Consider the following 18,521-nt stretch of genomic DNA (forward strand, 5'->3'; position numbering starts at 1 on the left):
GGAGTATAAACTGCTCCACAAGCTGTTGTGACTGACTAGTATTAGCATGTTTCCGATTGGCTGGTGTGTTTGCGGTTTATCATTTATTGTAAATTTAGCTGGCCAGCTGCACTTGGTCACTTAGCCTTGTGAGTAGTCACCACATCACTGTCCCTGTTTTGTGGAGAAGTTTATACTCCAGCAGAGGAGGATTAAATAAAAGTGGATAGTGCAACATAAGCTACAATATAGAGACCTCTATGTTGGACTCTTGGTTCTTCATTCCCTCAAACATCAGTGCCGTCCTGGCGGTTTTCCAAATTTGAGTGTTACTACAACTGAACGTGACTCAACAGATTTGCATGTATACTTCACCCCTGCAAGTGAATGCACTGGTTGTGGCATTCTATAGGAATTAAATCATTTCACCACAAAATTTGGCCTTTTCACATGCTGATTATTTTGTCAACACATACTTTCCAAGCTTTTCAGTGCTTTTGTTTTTTCAAAGTGCAGCTATGCAATTTCTATGGAGAAGAAGCTGCAAAGCTCTTACGACTAAACTCTGCAGAGCAGCACAATCAAACCAATGTGTATGTGTGTATATATAGATCTATTTTATGTAGATCACAAAAGCATTGTAGTTTTCTTCTTCTCTGTATTACTACTTTTAAATACAAGCCAATACTTGGTCATACATGTGTCCATGTAGCTATGAAAAATACACATGTGCTTTAATTAAAATCTAATTGAAAATATTTGTGCTGCTGTACTGTGACCAATACTCAATAATGTGCACATTATATTAATATAAGTGCCTTAAGATAATCTTTGCTTAAAATATGACATATGCTATGAAAATGATTTGGCTTCATTATTAATGGCCTGGAGATCTTGTGCAGTATATAAGACCATGGCTTTATCTGTAGGTAGAAAATAAAACTCCTAGAGATAGGAAAAGAGCAGAAGGAGCAGATGGATATACTTTTCCCACATGGTAAATGCTTCATTCACATGGTATATAATATACACCACATAACTCACAGCTGTTTCATTGTCTGTTGAAGGAAAATGACATAAAACATGAAACAAATATGTCATACATATGGTATACATTCTAAAAAGTCAATTGAACTGATTTAACATAGTTTTGACAATATTTGTAGAAATGTTTACAAGTACATAAAAAGTTGTGTTGCACTGCCCTGTGAATCATACACTCAGATGCACACACATGCACACACATGCACACACATGCGGTCACAGCAGGATTTCCTTTCCAGAGAGCAGCATGTTAGAAGTCATTATGTAGTATAGAAAGTTTCTGTGTGTGTGTGTGTGTGTGTGTTTGTGTGTTTGTGTGTGTGTGTGTGTGTGTGTGTGTGTGTGTGTGTGTGTGTGTGTGTGTATTGATGTTCATGAAGGCAACCTTGGGGGTTTCTGAGTTTGCGATTTGCATGTCTGCATTTACTTTCTCCATTTGTGTGATTGCATGTGTTTGCATTCACGCATGTGTATGTTGGGGGGTGGTGTAATTATGGCTGATGGAAAGCTGTCAGCAGGAAGCACTGCCTCCATCACCACCAACACACACATTCACACACACTGCATTAAGCAGCACCTACACACACACATATGCACACACACGCACGCAGAGTCTCAGCAGCTAAGGGTCTCTGATGTCATAACCTAGCATGCAGGTTGATGATGACGCCGTCTTCAGGCAGATCTTTCACAGGCAGGTCGCTCATGTCTCCTACTCCGTGGTCTGTGCTTTCACAGCTGCTCTGAGGCGACTCTGGGGGTGGCTGGTACAGGATGCTGGCTAACAGGAAAAAGAATGTCCCCAAAACCTGGAAAAGAAGAGGACAGATGAAGCAAGGAGGGAAAAATGTGTAGTCCAGATAAATAGCACACAGAAAATAATTCAGACATAGTGCTGTACAGTATGTTTGCATATAGGCACCAAAAAAATGGGTGTAGGCTATAGTTTAATTCTTCATCTTAAACTACATTTATATTTTGGGAAATAAACCTATTTGCTTTCTCACAAAGAGGTAGATGAGAAGATTGATTCCACTACACACATGTAGCTAGCATAATGACTGGAAACACAGAAACAGCTCACCTAGCCACCTACCAACACCTAAAACTGTTACTAATTAACATGTTATAATGCTCTTGTGGATTTATGGGCATTACGTGCTGTAACTTGGTGACCTTTAGGAAGTCACTGCACCCAGCCGCTGTTCAAGAAATAATTACCAAATGGATCCACAAAGTTTCACACTCATTAACTCATTCATGAATACATTAACATGTTGAGACATTCATTTATTTACTCATTCCTTCACTTAAAGTTAACCTTACTGTCTGCTAGGAGCTAAGGCTGTGTGATGAAACACTGTTATTCAGTTTTTAAGTAAAGCAGGCATACAGTGACTTACAGTACCCCACTAGCATATTAGTATTACCTTATATATGATGCCAGCTACTAATGTATACTGACTCATAGCTGAATTCTGATAGAGGTAGCAGGAGCCCTGCTCACCACACTGATCCTGCCACAGTAAGCAGGAGATGTCAATCACAGAGCCAAAAGCTATGGGTCCTGGAATACCACCTGTGAGGAGAGGCGAAAATTAACATTGGGTGTGATTGAGAGGTTAAAAGTAAACTTTGTGAAAAAATACAGTAGGCCTACCAAGTGTGCGCACCACAATCCACTGGATGCCAAGTCCAAAGGATCTCTGGCTGTCTGGCACACACCTACACAACACAGCACAGGCAGCAGTGGTCAGACTGGCAGGCATACTGAATCTTAGACTTCATTACATTTCTGTTTGACTCTTTCCTGAGCTGCATTTGCTGCATTGTTTTTGTCTGTTCCTCTGCACCACAGTTTGCCCTGACAGTACTGTCACAGGCCATGGGATCATTCCTGAGCTGTTGTTACAAGACATCAATAGTGGTAATAATCCCACAGGACTATTCCCTTGTGCAGCAAAGAGGGTGACTGATTGGTAGCCCTTTTAGAGCATGCAATGAAAGGTTTCATTCACCTACAGCCACAGTGGGAGGATTCCAGTTTTCATAATTTCTTCTTCAAAGATAATGATTTTAAAGACTTTAATGACTTGCTGAATTGACACAACAGAGTAGATAATATTACTGTTTTTAACATTCATGAGTGCTGGGATTTGAAATATAGTAGTCAACAACAAGTCATTATTTACTGGGTGAAATTGCAAAAATTTAAAAGTGCAATGAGTGACATTCAGCCTCACTGGATGTCAGCAAACAACTTTGCTATGTAAAGATATAGTGGGGTAATGGCAACCTGAGCAGTGAATGAAGTCATACTCCCACTGTGTGTGTTATCTGAGCTTCTCTGTTCTTTGTTTTGGTAGCTGGATTGTCCGTGCATGCATGTTAGTGCATGTGAGTGTGCATGTTAGTGTGCATGTTAGTGCATGTGAGTCCCTCCATGACACTAGCTTTCTCAAATTACGGCTAACCATGTTTGTTTTGGTCTGAGATGTTGGTGCTATAGTGCGACATTTAGTGGCTGAATGTCGTGTATTGTAACTTTAATAATGAATAGAAATGGTTATTCAAATTTACATGATAGAAAAGCTACCATCTGGCCCTCCATCTGGCAGAAACTCGCACTGTGAGTACTGTCAACACTGTATGGAAGATTAACAATGCCTATATAAAAACATATAAGAAATAAAGTCAAATACCATACACATTGTTATATGTATTTCTTATTCATGTATGCATTAATTGAAAAACAGGAGCTTTTACTTTTCAGAGATGGAGACTCATCCATGCCCAAAAACAATCAACTATCCAATCATAGCTTAGGGGCAGAACCGTAGTCGAAGCTTGTCATCGCTGACATAAGCTGATGGCAGCAATGAACCTTTCACATTGAAACAGTTTCCTGTGGGCCCAACTTGACACATGAGATGGTTTGTTACACAGAACCATCTGAAAAATCGTCCATGGAGACTGTTTGGAAAAGGGCAGGCACTTTCAAAAAATACTTGGCAGGCAGTTGAATGAACCACCTGTCTATCACCTTCTTACCTTGCGAGGCAACTGGATTCGCAACGTTGATTGGTCTGAACCACCAGTGGTTTGGACACAAGCACATAACTTGAAGCCTGACAGGATGGATTCTTGTGTGCTCTCTTGATGTTGTGATCTTGGAAATCCAGCTGCCTTGCAAGGTAACTGTGGGCTAGCTTGATAAAGAGACTCTACTATTGACTGCACATTTAGTTACATTTGTGATTGATTGTCAGCAGTTTGTAAGGATTTATTGTGCAACTGGAAGCTGTACAAACATATTCTTAAAGGGATCTTCTTGACATACTTAAAAGGGAAATAGATATAACAATGCTTATTGTATTTAACTTTATTTTTTTGTTTGATCATTTCAATGAGGCATTTTCAATCTTCCATAGTATTGCACCATCAATATTATGTTGTTGTAAATTGGAGGTTGAAAACATTGCATTGGACAGGGATCAAATCCAGGACAGACTGTATCACTGACTCAAGTGTAATTGAACAGTTATCATATTTTTTCATTGTGAAGACAGTTAATAGCTGGTTATGTGTTACAACATAATTAATGTAATATTAGTTCAACTGAATGGTAACAATACAATTAGTATTTTACTGTATGTTCAACCACAATCCACAGTGCAGGGATTTCTTTTTTCTTTTTTTAAGATTTTACTCTGGCCACCCACCTGAGCGTGGCAGTGAGCGCTGGGATGCTACAGAGGAAGGTGAAGGAGATGATGATGAAGAGGAACGAGAGGAAGGCTGGCATGTGGTGGCAGGAACTGCCACACTTCCCTGCCAGAGCGAAGCCCTCCTTGCCCCAGGACACATTACCCACCACACAACTACATCCAGAGTAGACCTAAAAACGCACATATACTGAACTAGTTATGGTCATGAGATTGTTAGTTCAGATCATGAAAACATTAATTTAACATAATTCCATATGTTAATAATTTGTTAATGAGTTCTGTACACATCCTAAAGCATTAAAGAAAGTAGGTTTGAGTAATAAAGTAGGTTTGAGAAAATATTATTCTTAATTAATGACATATTTACTGTATGCAGGTTCAGGTTTTTTAATCTTTTTTTTAGTATCAGCTAACTTGTTAACTTTACTGTTGTTTAATAAACACTGATATACATATAAAGAGAAGTCTTTTGTCATTATTGTGTTTATATATTGTGAAAAGTGGCTGATTGGATTCACTTTATCTAGTTTTAGGATCTGTGAATATCTGATCACATTTTTGGTCATATTAATGCAGAAATACAGAAAATTCTAAAGCGTTCACAAACTTTCAAGCACTGTATATATAAAGTAATAAAAAAAAAAATCCTGTTTTTGTTTTTATTACAAAAAAAGACATTGACAAAACATGACAAAACACTGTCATTCGAGGTTTAACTGGTGCTACTTTAATTAGGTCATCATCTTGCACCCTCTTCTTCTGCAATAGTTTAATGGCCCTTGAATGGAGAATTAGCATTAATTCAAAATTTACATTACCGATATTCTGGAAATTTGGTTTAAATTTGTGCTACATTTGGTTGGAAACCTGGCAAGTCTTGTTAATTTGTTACTGAATGCAATACAGGGTTTTTGCAGAAACAGAGATAAAGCTGAGCCACTGACACACGCGAAGTGCTCCCAAGGGACTCTCCATAACCTGTTGCTTTCCTTCTTTTTTCCACAAAATTAGGTTGTAAAAAATAGGCAATAAATGAAAAGTGCAAAGCAATAATCGCCTTTGAAGTTCTTCCCTACATGTTGCACGGTTTGCTGTCTCTGTGCTATGGGCGTATCAATAGGTAGAGGTCCGTTTGCAATGAGGTGATGAGTAAAGTTTTAACTCAGTGGTCAGCACAGTTGTCTATGATCTGGGAGACTCCAGTTCGAGACCCGGTGTGGGGACCTCCTTCGTAAGGTAGTTTATTCATAAACACTTACTGTAACACTTTAATTTTCTAAAATTAAAAGTGTAATAAAAACAAAAACAGGACTTTTAAGCCTCTTTCCACTTTTATTTGAATACAAATACAAATAATTTTGCTGCCTCAACAAATACAGATTCAAATACAAATACTGGGCCCTCTGCACATCCCTACCCTGTACATATACTGGTCTATACCATTCATTCCCTGCTAGTTCGTCTAAATTGCTTCATTGTACACTTGCACTCAAGCAATTCTGTGTCCTGATCCTGTTCCTGTCTGTTATCCGTTCCTGTCATTCCTGTGGTTTAGACCTTTAGCCTGTTTATTACCCGCCTGCCTACCTTGCCGCTTAGGACTTGTTGCCTGCACATTAGGATAATATGTTACACAAAGATTACAAGTTAATCCAGCCAAATTATTTGGAATAAAACACCCATCGACATGATGAGCCCCGAGTTCCATCTAATCTGTCAGGACATTTCAATTTTAACTAAACAACAACCTCTCTAATCATCAAAGTAAACCATTTTATTGTACCATAAGTTGCAGTAGTTGTGTCCTCACTGGACAGGAATTCATGAAGGTGAATTTTTTTAGTTAATCAAATGCATAGTGGTCTTTTTCATCCCACTCCATTTAAAGAGTAATTTCACCCAAATTACAAATTGTTATTTGTCAATACAGAACACTTAACATCTGTGGCATTCTTAGCCTAACTGATGAAACAGAGCAACATGGAGTGCTTCTCATTTGCTTTAATCTGTGTCCTCAATCATCATCAACCCAGAAATTGATCTGGTCTGCCATAATTAGGGATGTCTCAATTCCCTTATTTTTGCTTGGAGGCTTTCTTGAGGTGGCCTGAGGATACACAAACCAGCCTTCACAGAAGTCTTCTATCAGAGCACTCCATCACAGCTGTCTGTTGTCTTCCAGCAAAGCACGCATCTTGATTGTTTGCGTCCTTTCCATTTAGTCACTGTGCATTGCAATTAAACTATTCTGAAATGAGCTATCATTTCCATTTTCCCTCAAATGTTTAGGCCACAAAACACGTCACATGCAGACCTCGCAGTCCCCATTACGTTGGAAAGTTCAAAGTTGTGAAAACAACGAGGGTGTTTTGAATACACCCCCGTTTTCACAGGTCTGTCCCTCCCGCCTTCCATCCTGGAAGGCTATCGATGTAGCACTTTTCTCCTTATGAAAGTAACACGGCGATTACTTGACCAATGAGAATTTGGTCGGACGAGAACATGCTGACCAACTAACCGACCAGTCAACCAGGAGACTACAGCCCCATTTCTTATCACTATGGATGTAATCCCATCTCACCACAATGTGGGTTGCAGAGTGGTTCTGTCTGTATTTCCGCTCGTTCAATCCACATACAGAAGAAGAAGCAGAAGCAATGTTTTTTGTGAAGTATTTTTATATATTTCTGAACATGCCTGAGACATCCAGCACTAAGTCTTGAACGTGCATGCCAAATTTCATTCACAGTACACAGTTCAATAGTAGAGCTTATGCCTCTCAAAAATGTTCAAGTCATTAACACTATGGGTGTAATCCCACCTCCAACCACAATGTGGATTGCAATGGCAGAGTGGCACTGTCCATATTTCCGCTCGTTGACTCCACAGGCAGAAGAAGAAGCAAATCAATGTTATTTATGAGGTATTTTTATATATTTCTCAAGAACTGCTCATCCAAACAGCTTCACACATCGACATTGCACTTCCTCATTTCCCCAGCAATCCACCTGCCAGGTATAAAGTAGATCAGATGAACAGCTCTAGAGATGCGCGAAGGACGAGCTTACATACATACAGACACACAGACAGACAGAGATTCCTTGCTTTATATTGAGAAATAATGCAGAGACAACCATATTTTAGTTTCGCCATGTGGGAGGACAAACTAATATTATTATGAAAACCTGAAACCTCAAATACATGTGACTTGCACTGAAACCCCTCAGGTTGGTTTACTGAACTTCTACTGCAAATTAGTGCCTCTGCAGCGGTATTTAGCATTTAAGTTTTTACTAACACTATAAATGGCCATAACTGCATATGAGTTCATTTTGAATGCCTGCCTTTGTCTGATGCTGGGCTGTTTGGCATGTCTTGCAACATCTGGAAAGAAATATAGCCCACACTGTAGGAAAATGTATGTTTCAGCTACTGAGCTTGAAATAATGGTTAAAGAAACCAATGATCAGGAATGCTACAGCATATGGGAGAAAATCTTGGTAACTTAATGCTGTCAGCTGTATTTACAGACATTCCTTCTATGACTTTTTGCTCTCTCCTTACAATGCTTTTGCTTTGAATTACTCTTTAGCATCTTAAAAACACTTCCCCAGACCCTAAAATCAAATCTGATTTTGCCTTGAGTCAGAGTAAAGTGACAGTGTGTGTACTGTACCTGTTTGCCAGTGGAACGCTCAGTGTGGTTGATGGAGCTGCAGCCAGCGTGGCAGGGGGAGTAATACATCATGCCATCTGCCCCACACACTGGATTGTAAAGCTCTCTGACACAGCCACAGTCTGCATTACAGCTTACTGTCAGGTTTTCTTCTAAAGAGCTGCAGACATGAGGGCAAAGACAGAGGAAACAATGTATAAAGAAGGAGAAACAGACTCAGCAAACAGACAAAGAATAGAACAAGAGGATAAAGAAGAAAGTGAAAGGGAGTGTTATTAGTCTTGCACAGGATGTCTCACTTACTCTGATAATTTAAGACACTACTATAGCAGTCACCATGATGGTAATACTTTTGAAGTACATAATGAGCAGTAGCTGCGTAGAGGTTTGATTTGCTGAACTGTGACTGGGCTACATGTTTTACATGTAAGTGAACTGTACTGTGTATGATATGATGATATGATGAAAAAGCAGGTAGTACTGGTTTATTTCCATCTGTCTGTTACAGGTGTGTGTTGCAGACTACCTGAAAGGGCAGCACACAAAAGAAACAACATTTTCTATTCCCCTCCATTGATGAAAAGTAAGTATACCTCACTGTGCTCACTGTAGTACACCTGAGAGCTCGCCAGTGGTGGAAGAAGTATTCTGATCCTTTACTTAAGTGAAAGTACCAAAACAGCAATCTAAAAATACACCATTACAAGTAAAGTTCTTGCATGATAAATCCTACTTGAATAAAAGTACATTAGCAAGAATTAGCAGCAAAGTATACTCAGTATTACTCGTTTTATATTTCATCAGTATTTTCTACAGCTAATGCCAGTAGAGCAGGGGGCCTAAGTCTTATACCTGGGACACACTGGATGCGTGAGCAGCGCGTGTGCGTCGCGGAACCTCTAGCTTTTCATTTCAGCACCCATGTTAACAGGTTAGAGCAGCCACACAGGCTGGGGGGCTGCTGCATCGCGTCATCTAGAGATTCGAGGTCTCACATATTTTCTCCACATGACACGCGCGGGTCTAAGCAGAAATAGACAGGGAACACAATAGAAAGATAGGGCTGCCAGTGGCAGAAGCGCCGCAGCAGACATGCTTCCAGTGTGGACACTGCAAGCATGAGAGACGCAGCAGTTGAGCGACGCACACGCACTGCTGAAGTTCACACATCCAGTGTGTCCCAGGCGTTAGGGGGCTACGCCTATACTCATAGAATCTGGAGTTATGATACGTAACTAACGTTCTATTTTGTATAGGCTTTGCCCTCTAAGAGCTGTTACTATTGGGTTAAGGGTGAAGGTTATGTAGTCAATGTCCACTGTGACACCAAGGTCCACTAGCAGATAACATACACCAGTTCTTAACCCCATAAATGTGAAGTGTAATAAGGCAGAGAGGCACTGGCTGTGCCATGGTTAACACCATGTCAGCCCTGTGTGAAAAGGGGCTTACACTCCCTCCACACAGCACTGCTGGGAGTGGGGGGTGGGGTTGGAATGTTGATTAGATGCGCACCGTTTGGCATGTACACAAAAGCACCTGATCTGACAATGTGTCATCTACCATCTGACATGTTTAAAACTGTGTTGGGCCTCATACCACGTGCATGAGACAAAAACAGGCCTGCAGGCAGTCGCAAAGCCTGATAAAAAAGAAAAGCGCCATGTTAAACAAAAGGACTTCAACTCCCATCATGCTTTGCTCAACCTCCACCAAGGTGTGAAATCCGGCAGAGTCAAACTCTTGGCTCCCATTGGATGAGACCCGCTGAAAATGCAAAGGGATTTCCCCTTCCTGGCCATAATGTCACAGAGAGTATAAACACCTGAGAGGGTCTCCAAACTGCACTTTCAGCTGTTTGCATGGCTAATGTAAGGAAGTAACTCCCGTACATAACTGTGACTAGGCCACACAATCTCAACCTTGCTGGACAAGTAGAGATTTTTTCTGTGTTCAACTGAACACACGACAAAGGATAACCTCTGTGTCCCGCGTGTCTTTAAGTGAGTCAACTTTGCCGTTCTGAGGATCAACTGCCGTGAAACCTGTCGACAGTGTTTGAGGACAGCCCCTGTCATCCCCCAAGCCTGAGGAACCAAGTCGGACCAGAAAGATCTGTTTTCTGCTTGTTTTGGTTGTGTTTATCACACTACACTGGTTTGTGTTTGTCCAACTGCTTGGACTGCTTTGTGTTGCATGCTTGCATTTTATTTGTGAAATCAGACCGCGGCCGGCTAGTAAGGACATTCGCACGCCATGTCTCTGTGGAAATAAAAGCAAACCCTCTCTCTCCACGATCGCTGAAATCTTTCGTTCTTTGGTGTTGTCACCCTCTCCTCTCTACTAAACCCACTCGCATGTACACACACACTCACACACACGTTTAGACTCTCACACATGCTATTCTGAAATGAGACATGTGTTGCTAAGCAACAGAGATGCTCAGCTTTGTCCAACACCATTGTAGGGATCAGAGGCACGTGTTGACTGGCATTTGCCATTTAATCATAGCTTCTGTTCATTGACTGGAACTCTCACGTGATGTAACCCCACATGGTTCATGTCCACCACCTTGCTTCTCCTCCTCCTTCACTCACATGCACACACACACACACACATGCTACGTTTGTTTGAAGCATTATCGATTTATAATTGATATTGCTAAAGTTTCCTGTGCATACATACTGTGAAAGTAGCTGTTGTTAATATCTCTCAGATGTTGACATTCTTGGATGAACACCCCTGTTGACTGTTTTCACTGTTTGGTTATTGGTCCCTGACCTCATGGTGGTGCCCCATATATTAATTCATATTAATAATTTCATTGATTTTTAACAATTTATAATACAGTGGAAACTGCTTATAATGATCACAGTTACAGTGATCAACCGCTTATATGGATCAAAAATGCTGTTTCAATAATTTGCTTATAGTAATCAAGTAGTCAGCTTACAGTGTTCATTTTGGGTCTTTTCATACATGAAAACATGATTTTTTTTTTAAACTACCATAATTCTTTTACTCCCATGATACAGGTATGACATGCAATTAGCAGCTGCGGCACCATTATCAGGCATTGCAGCGCACCTCCGCAGGGTTGTGTGGGGTGTGGTTGTGGGCATGTTTATTTATAACCACCGTGAAACAATCAGAAAATAACATTTTATTCCTCTCATTCACTGGCTCTCTCGCTGCCGCTGCTTGCTCTTAGGGCTGGGTGATATGACCAAAATGTCATATCTCGATACAGGCCATTTCACATCCTGATAACGATACCTATCCCGTTTTAATTCAATGAATAAATAGTTGGTCTATGCCCCCCTACTTCCCCCTGTTGTCTGTCCATCCTCTGTACAGATTAAATTAAATTACTCTTCTTGGCTTTTTACTCTCAAAGCTTTCTTTGCACTTAAAGGTACATAACAAATGTAGTTGTCATCAACTCAAGTACTTGCCTGCTTCACTGTCTCAGCCCCACCCGCAGTAAACCATAGAGAGCAGAGGAGAGTAGCGCGACCATAAATGACAGCAAAAAGCAGCAGAGACTCTCACAGTGAGCTGAAATTATACGAGTGCACATACATTTGGTAAATAAAGACAGTCTCTACTGCGCTTTGCTGTCACTTATGGTCGCCGTCTTGCTGCTTCTCTGCTCTTTCTCAGCGCAGGTGGGGCTGAGTCCTCCGCGTGTGTGCAGCGCAGCAGAGGAAACAGACAGTGGTGGAGAGATGGAGAGTTCACAACAACTAAACTTGTTATGTTACTCTAAGTGCAATAAAAGCATCACGAGTAAAAAGCCAAGAAGATTAATTTATCAATGTAATCTGCACAAAAGATGGACAGACTCGAAATGACAAAAAATACTGCCATAAAGAATGTGATTTGCATCACAATGATATAAATGATAGACATTTTTCTCTTGTCACATAATATATATTGTCATATTGCACAGCCCAACTCCCTCTCATCATCCACTCTCTCTCTCTTGCTCTCTCTCTCTCTCTCTTTCTTTCTCTCTCACTCTCTCTCTCTCTCTCTCTCAAATTCAAATAGCTTTATTGGCATGACCATAACAAATATAGTATTGCCAAGGCACTGTATGAATAATGAATGTTGACAATAACCGAATCTATACATAAACATTTATGTATATATATTTTGAACAGCATACGAAACTCCAACAGCAGAATCAATATCTTTTCTTTATGAGGAAACTAAGGTGCTTTTTTTTCCTTTTTAAACATGAATAAGCAAAAGCAACAAAAATCAGACCCCACCCCTTAACCTTGTAATGTGGAAAAAAGAAAGAAAATCTACATAAGTAAATTATTAGTTATTGTGCATGTGCAGGATATAGCCAATAATATATACATATAATACATAAAAAAATTTGAAACATGAATAAATAAAAAATAAAATTGTTGGTTATCGTGAACGTGCAGTACACGTCAATCAAACTTTGACCAGGTCATGTGGGTTAAAAGTCTTTACTTTTCTGAAAATAAACTTGATGAAAATTAGGAAATTAATTTGTTTTACACACACACTCATCAAGAGTTTTCTGTTTACTAATTGAAATTCAAGTGAATGGACCCAAAACTTGCATAATTTTGATGCCACAGGTGTGAGCAAGACAGACATGTCTCACCCTGCTGAAAATTCTAATCCTCACACCGTTGAGATTTGATGCTTCGCCATGACAGAGGAAGTTGCTATAACTTTATTGTACATGCTCCAGTCTGCACCAAACTCCCCCTACGAAATAGCAGCGAAGCAGCCCCAGCGGCAGGCAAAACAGTGGACAAAGGAGGTGATGTTTATCTCCTTTTTCCACTGTCTGAAAACAGCCCGGGTCTGAAGACCTCTGCATGCCCATGACATGCGCTGCAGCTTGACGTGCGCGGAGGCGCGAGGGCCCGTTCAAGGCTACTTGCAGCTTTAATTAGTTTTTCATTTTCTGAGTTATTAAAATGTGGATGCCTGTGAGTGAATTTTGGGAAGAACTGTTCCCGCACAGGTTTAAATTTTGAAAACTACTGTTCCACTCTCTTGGCAAGTTCATTAAAGTTTTAATGCTGAGCTCCTGAACTCCAGTCTTCCTGAGTTCTTCCTTCATATATTGTCTTTCTTGATCATACTTAGCACAATCTATGATTGCATGTGTAATAGTCTCCCCAGCCAGGTGGAAAAAATGTGTGCATATATTGCCATCAGCAATCGCCAAAAATGAGATGGAAAATATCGGATATCTGCAAAAAATCCAATATTGTGCATCCCTAAAACACATATACAGTGGGATATTCACTAAATGCAACAGAAATAGACTTGAAGTGTAAAAAAACACGAGGGGTCTCCATGCGATGCATGGCGTCAGTGTCGATTGCTACATTTAATAAAATGGAAGTGTTTCTGTTCCATGAGTCAAAAAGTAATCATGTTAAATAATCGTGATCTCAATATTGACCAAAATAATCATGATTATGATTTTTGCCATAATCAAGCAGCCCTAGACCATAGACTCGAAGAAAATTATTTTCAAAAAACAAATGTGGAGGTGGAGGAGTTTAAATACCAAGTCCAGGATAAATGTACACAATCATGGGCAGAAGAAATTTGTCAAACGCCAAAATTGAGAACCTATTGTTTATTTAAGAAAGATTATAAATGTGAAAAATACGTTAAGTATAATTTGGCTAAAAGTCAGAGATCACTCTGTGCACAGTTAAGATGTGGCATATTACCACTGCATATTGAAACTGGAAGATACAAAGGTGTTGTTGAAGATGAAAGAATCTGTGAATACTGTGAGCTAAATGAGGTGGAGAATTAAATTCATTTCATTCTATACTGTCCTTTATATCATGATTTACAACAAATTTTGTTTGAAAAAGTTTATGTCCCAGACTTAGATCTGAGAATCTGAGAGTGGAGCTTAAATTGAATATCTTTTTGATAATGTTTTTGTATTTTCTGAATACCTTTCTAAAGCATGGGACAGGGGGAGAAAAGTAATAGTTAAATTCCATAGACTATTGCACTGCAGACTATTGGTTTATGTACAAGATCCTGTAGCATCATTTGTGGGAGTTTTATGTTTATGTTTTTATTGGTTTATGTATTGGATCCTGGAGCATTATTTGTGGGAGGTTTATGTTTCAAGTTTGATAATGCCTATGTTCATGTTTGGCTGATATGTATGTATTGTGCTGTTATATTATGGTGGGTAACATGCTGGAATTTTTGGTTTGTTGTTGGTTAATGTGTCTGAATAACCCCATGAGGGTTGGATCATGTAAACCAGACACGAAAAGAAAAAACTATTCATTCATTCATTCAGTCAGTCACTGCGCTCCCTTCGTCTAGTAGGGATAATAGAAATGCAGGACGGTGAGACGGACAGCGCAGTCCGACAGTTCACTCCCTCTCTAACATCAGGGCTAAGAGGAGCGCTGTTTTAAAAAACAGCATCTTGAGAGAGATTTGGGCTATCGGCTTGAAAGGGGGACGTCCAGAGCGAGCAGCACCAGTGATTAATCCTACTGTGGTGCTAGAGAGCACACAAGAGGTTTCTGACATCTGACTCTCTTGAAAAAGCACTTCACCAAGGGATGTGCAAACACTGATCTCTCTCCATAGCCTTTATGGCAGGATCAAATGGCTGCAGCATACGCATTAATCATAGATGGAACCAAATTGTTATCTACGAACATCTAAAGGCAGGTTAACACAAGAGACAGAGGACACGGCATGAGATCTGAGCCTCTCTCCACACAACAGTGCTGAAAAGCAGACTATCTACCCACATAACATGTTGTAGTGGAAGGGGCTCTCGCGCCCTGGATAGTACACACTACTGCAGGGGGCAGTCCTAATCTTTTCAAGCGCTCCTGTTCAGCAGCCAGGCCCACAGCTGTTGGCCTACGAATCTGTGCACGGTTTATAAACTTAGCAATGATTGTTAGCTGACATGTTGCATGCTACATGCATGAACCACAATGTTTGTACGAAGATTTGTGCCAATCCATCTAGGAGATGTTGAAATATTTCAAGTTAAGATTAATTTTAATTATCATTATGCAATGCAGGATTACGAATTCAGTTGTGGCCCCCTCCAGGCTACACACATAGACAATGTATTTACACATATTAAAACAGAACTATATACATTGGCACTAAACTATAAACAGAATACAAGAAATATACAGTCATACTGTATATACTCACAAGTTTTTACAATATGTGCAAAATAAATGTAATATGTAAGTTATAGTGCAAAGAAAAGGAAAAAAAAATAGGTAGAAGTGGGAGTGTGGGTAGTGCAAAGGTAATGGTATGTAATGTACATAAGAAGACCAAAAATAACACATTTCAATGTAAATTTCACAGATGCAGTACTATATACATCTTCAGAATCATGCAAGTCATTAGGATTCAACTTCTGGGAACCATAAATGTACCATATTTCATGCCAATAGTGGTTAAGATATTTCTCTAAAACCAACAACATCAACCTCATGGTGGTGCTAGAGGTAAAGTCAGGAAATAAGTCAAATTAGGTTTCATCCTTTCAGGACCATAAATGTCTGTACCACCACTTCTCTTGTAATGGGTATATAAACTTCCTTAGCAGAACATAACAGTCTAATAGTATTGAGTATAAAGGATTTACAACAGGAGTTATAAAACATAAAGAAGACATTCCCCACCTGTTTCTGAGGCGCAGCTTGCTGAGCTTGTCATAGAGATGTTTGTACTGGTCCAGTTCATGCTTCTCCATCAGACTGGACTGGTATGGTGCTGTGACACCAGCCATGGGCACGTTGGGGCAGTGGATGAGAAAGATGAAGATGGTGAGTAGGCTGACCATCGCACACATCATGCAGAAACGGATTATGCCTCGACAGCGCAGGTTCAATCTCTTCACGATGTAGCCACCCAGGAAGGTGCCACCACCTCCTGCTGGTACTACCATGTATCCTGGGAGGGGTGAAGGGTAGCATAAAGAAACATGCAGTCAGACTGACAGGCAGTAAAAGCAAGACATGTTGCATATGGGATTGCATGTAACACAACTTTTTCAAGACTGAAAAAAAAAAAACTCTGCTCTCACTACTGTTGCAATTTATTTAAATGCAGTAACTATCTATTCTCTATACATTGCTTAAAAGCATTCTGGATATGTAGTAAACCTCTGAGACAGAAAATAAAGATGTGGGCATTAACCTTATGCAGCTTGTCCATATGCAGCTGTATAATTAACCTTATGCAGCTCAAACACACAGCCCCAGAAAAGACTGGGGCTGTGTGTTCTGAGTTGAAAGTGATAAGTGACTGTTCTATGTGTTCTACTGTGCTATGTTCACATTGCATGCTGAAGTCCTGAAATCCCATTTTTTTGCCTCCAAGATTAGATTTTTTCATGGAAGCGTGAATAAACCAAACACTGCCACGGACCACCCCTAAGAGTATATCCCAGTCCATGAGGAATTTCAGTTCTTTCAATCCCCCTTCACCAACTCTCCCCATTAGTCAATAAATGTATGTTGCATTTGAGCCTCATTCCTGTGTCCAAGTAGTGATTCACTTGGCCTCCAATTACCACAAGGCCATCAATAGAAATAAAGTAAAATACAACTATCAGCATAGTTTGATTACATAAACTAGTGAGAAAGTGTTGAATTGTACAGTAAATAATTAATTTCTCCAATATCTCCAATAGACAGCTCAGTGTCCACTTATGACTGTAACCATGAGTGAGAAATAAAAAAAAATAATACAGAGCTAAAGTGGCTTTGTAAGTGTGAACAATTTGACCAACCTTTAAGGTTGACACTGGGTTTCACATCTCAAAATGTATCATATGATTTGACCTATTTACTAGTTACTCACCGAACCATGTGGCAGCCTCTGATGCACTGAGACTGAACTGTGACTCCAAGAACTTTGGACCAAATGTGGACATGCCAGCTATGAGGGTGGCCTCAGTAGCCCCAGCCAAGCACAGGAACAGAAAGGTGGGATTCTTTAAAAGGAGCAGCACAGATCTGGAAATATAAAGAGAAAAAGAGGGAGGGAGAGTGGTTATTATTATTATTATTATTGTTGTTGTTCTCCCAGAAAAAAGCAAGTTTCCTGTGCATAAAATAGCATAGCAATAACATTCCTGAAATTCAAAATAAGATGTGCTTTTATAAATTTCTAAAATTAATCCAGAAACTGACTGGTATGATTTTGAACATTTGTTGTTCTTTGTTATCATATTGCATCATGCAGCTCTGAATTGAAAGTGAAACTAAGAGGGTTAGAGAGAGAGAAGGGGAAAGTAGAGGGTGTCAATAACTGAATAAATCCTTTTTAATTGAACCAGTCTACTCTAATCTCAACAGCCTGGAGACACATACATAGTCATGTTACATAATGTGCTGTGATTAACGTCTTACTCTATGTCTGTAATCCCCTGTGCTGGAGAGATGAAATCACACTGCGATTGTTGAGTTTGTATTAAACACAGTTTACTTCAAACTTACACACATTCACATAAAGTGAATGTGTGCGCTGTCTGACTGCATATTAATGCATTAGCAATACTACATCTAAGGTAACTCCTTGACTGTCCCCTGTGGAATACACAGTAATTACTCTACCTTGGCATGTCTTTGACCGATTTTCCGAACTGAGGGTCTGAGGCTGTGGTGTGGCTGCCATCTTTAAGCTGGTGGGCCTCAGAAACTCGCATGGCCACGTACTCCTGAGAGCCTGCAGGAAGACGCAAGGAGCAAAGGAGGAATGAAAAAATGTTATGTTATATCAATCACTGAATTTATAATAATAATTTGTATATATATATATGTATATATATATATATATATATATATAGCCACTTTTCACAGTATGTTAAACACAATAATGACAAAAACTTCTCTTTAAAGATATAACTGTGTTTATTATACTTAGCAGAATTAACAAAGTTAACAAATATTTCATTCAATAAACCACTGTCCTAAAATCTAATTCTACATAAACAAACAAACGACAGCTATGTACAGCGCTGAAGACATGCAGGTGAATGCGTGTGTGTGTGTGTGTGTGTGTGT

The 18,521-nt window shown here is 39.7% G+C and overlaps 1 protein-coding gene across 1 annotated transcript in view; it reads right to left on the reverse strand.

Annotated features, from left to right (window-relative positions):
- Positions 1 to 639: 639 nt before the first annotated feature.
- Positions 640 to 18,521, reverse strand: part of slco4a1 (solute carrier organic anion transporter family, member 4A1) — a 39,498-nt gene continuing 21,616 nt past the window's right edge. The window contains exons 4-11 of the mRNA XM_042409597.1: positions 18,072 to 18,183; positions 17,317 to 17,471; positions 16,134 to 16,404; positions 8,428 to 8,587; positions 4,746 to 4,921; positions 2,684 to 2,748; positions 2,454 to 2,602; positions 640 to 1,832 (exon numbers count right to left, since the gene is read on the reverse strand). Coding sequence (XP_042265531.1) covers positions 1,662 to 1,832; positions 2,454 to 2,602; positions 2,684 to 2,748; positions 4,746 to 4,921; positions 8,428 to 8,587; positions 16,134 to 16,404; positions 17,317 to 17,471; positions 18,072 to 18,183 — 1,259 coding nt within the window. The 3' untranslated portion in view covers positions 640 to 1,661. The remainder of the gene's footprint in view (positions 1,833 to 2,453; positions 2,603 to 2,683; positions 2,749 to 4,745; positions 4,922 to 8,427; positions 8,588 to 16,133; positions 16,405 to 17,316; positions 17,472 to 18,071; positions 18,184 to 18,521) is intronic.

This window comes from Thunnus maccoyii, chromosome 4 (genome assembly GCF_910596095.1).
Source record: "Thunnus maccoyii chromosome 4, fThuMac1.1, whole genome shotgun sequence".
Classification (NCBI taxonomy): domain Eukaryota; kingdom Metazoa; phylum Chordata; class Actinopteri; order Scombriformes; family Scombridae; genus Thunnus; species Thunnus maccoyii.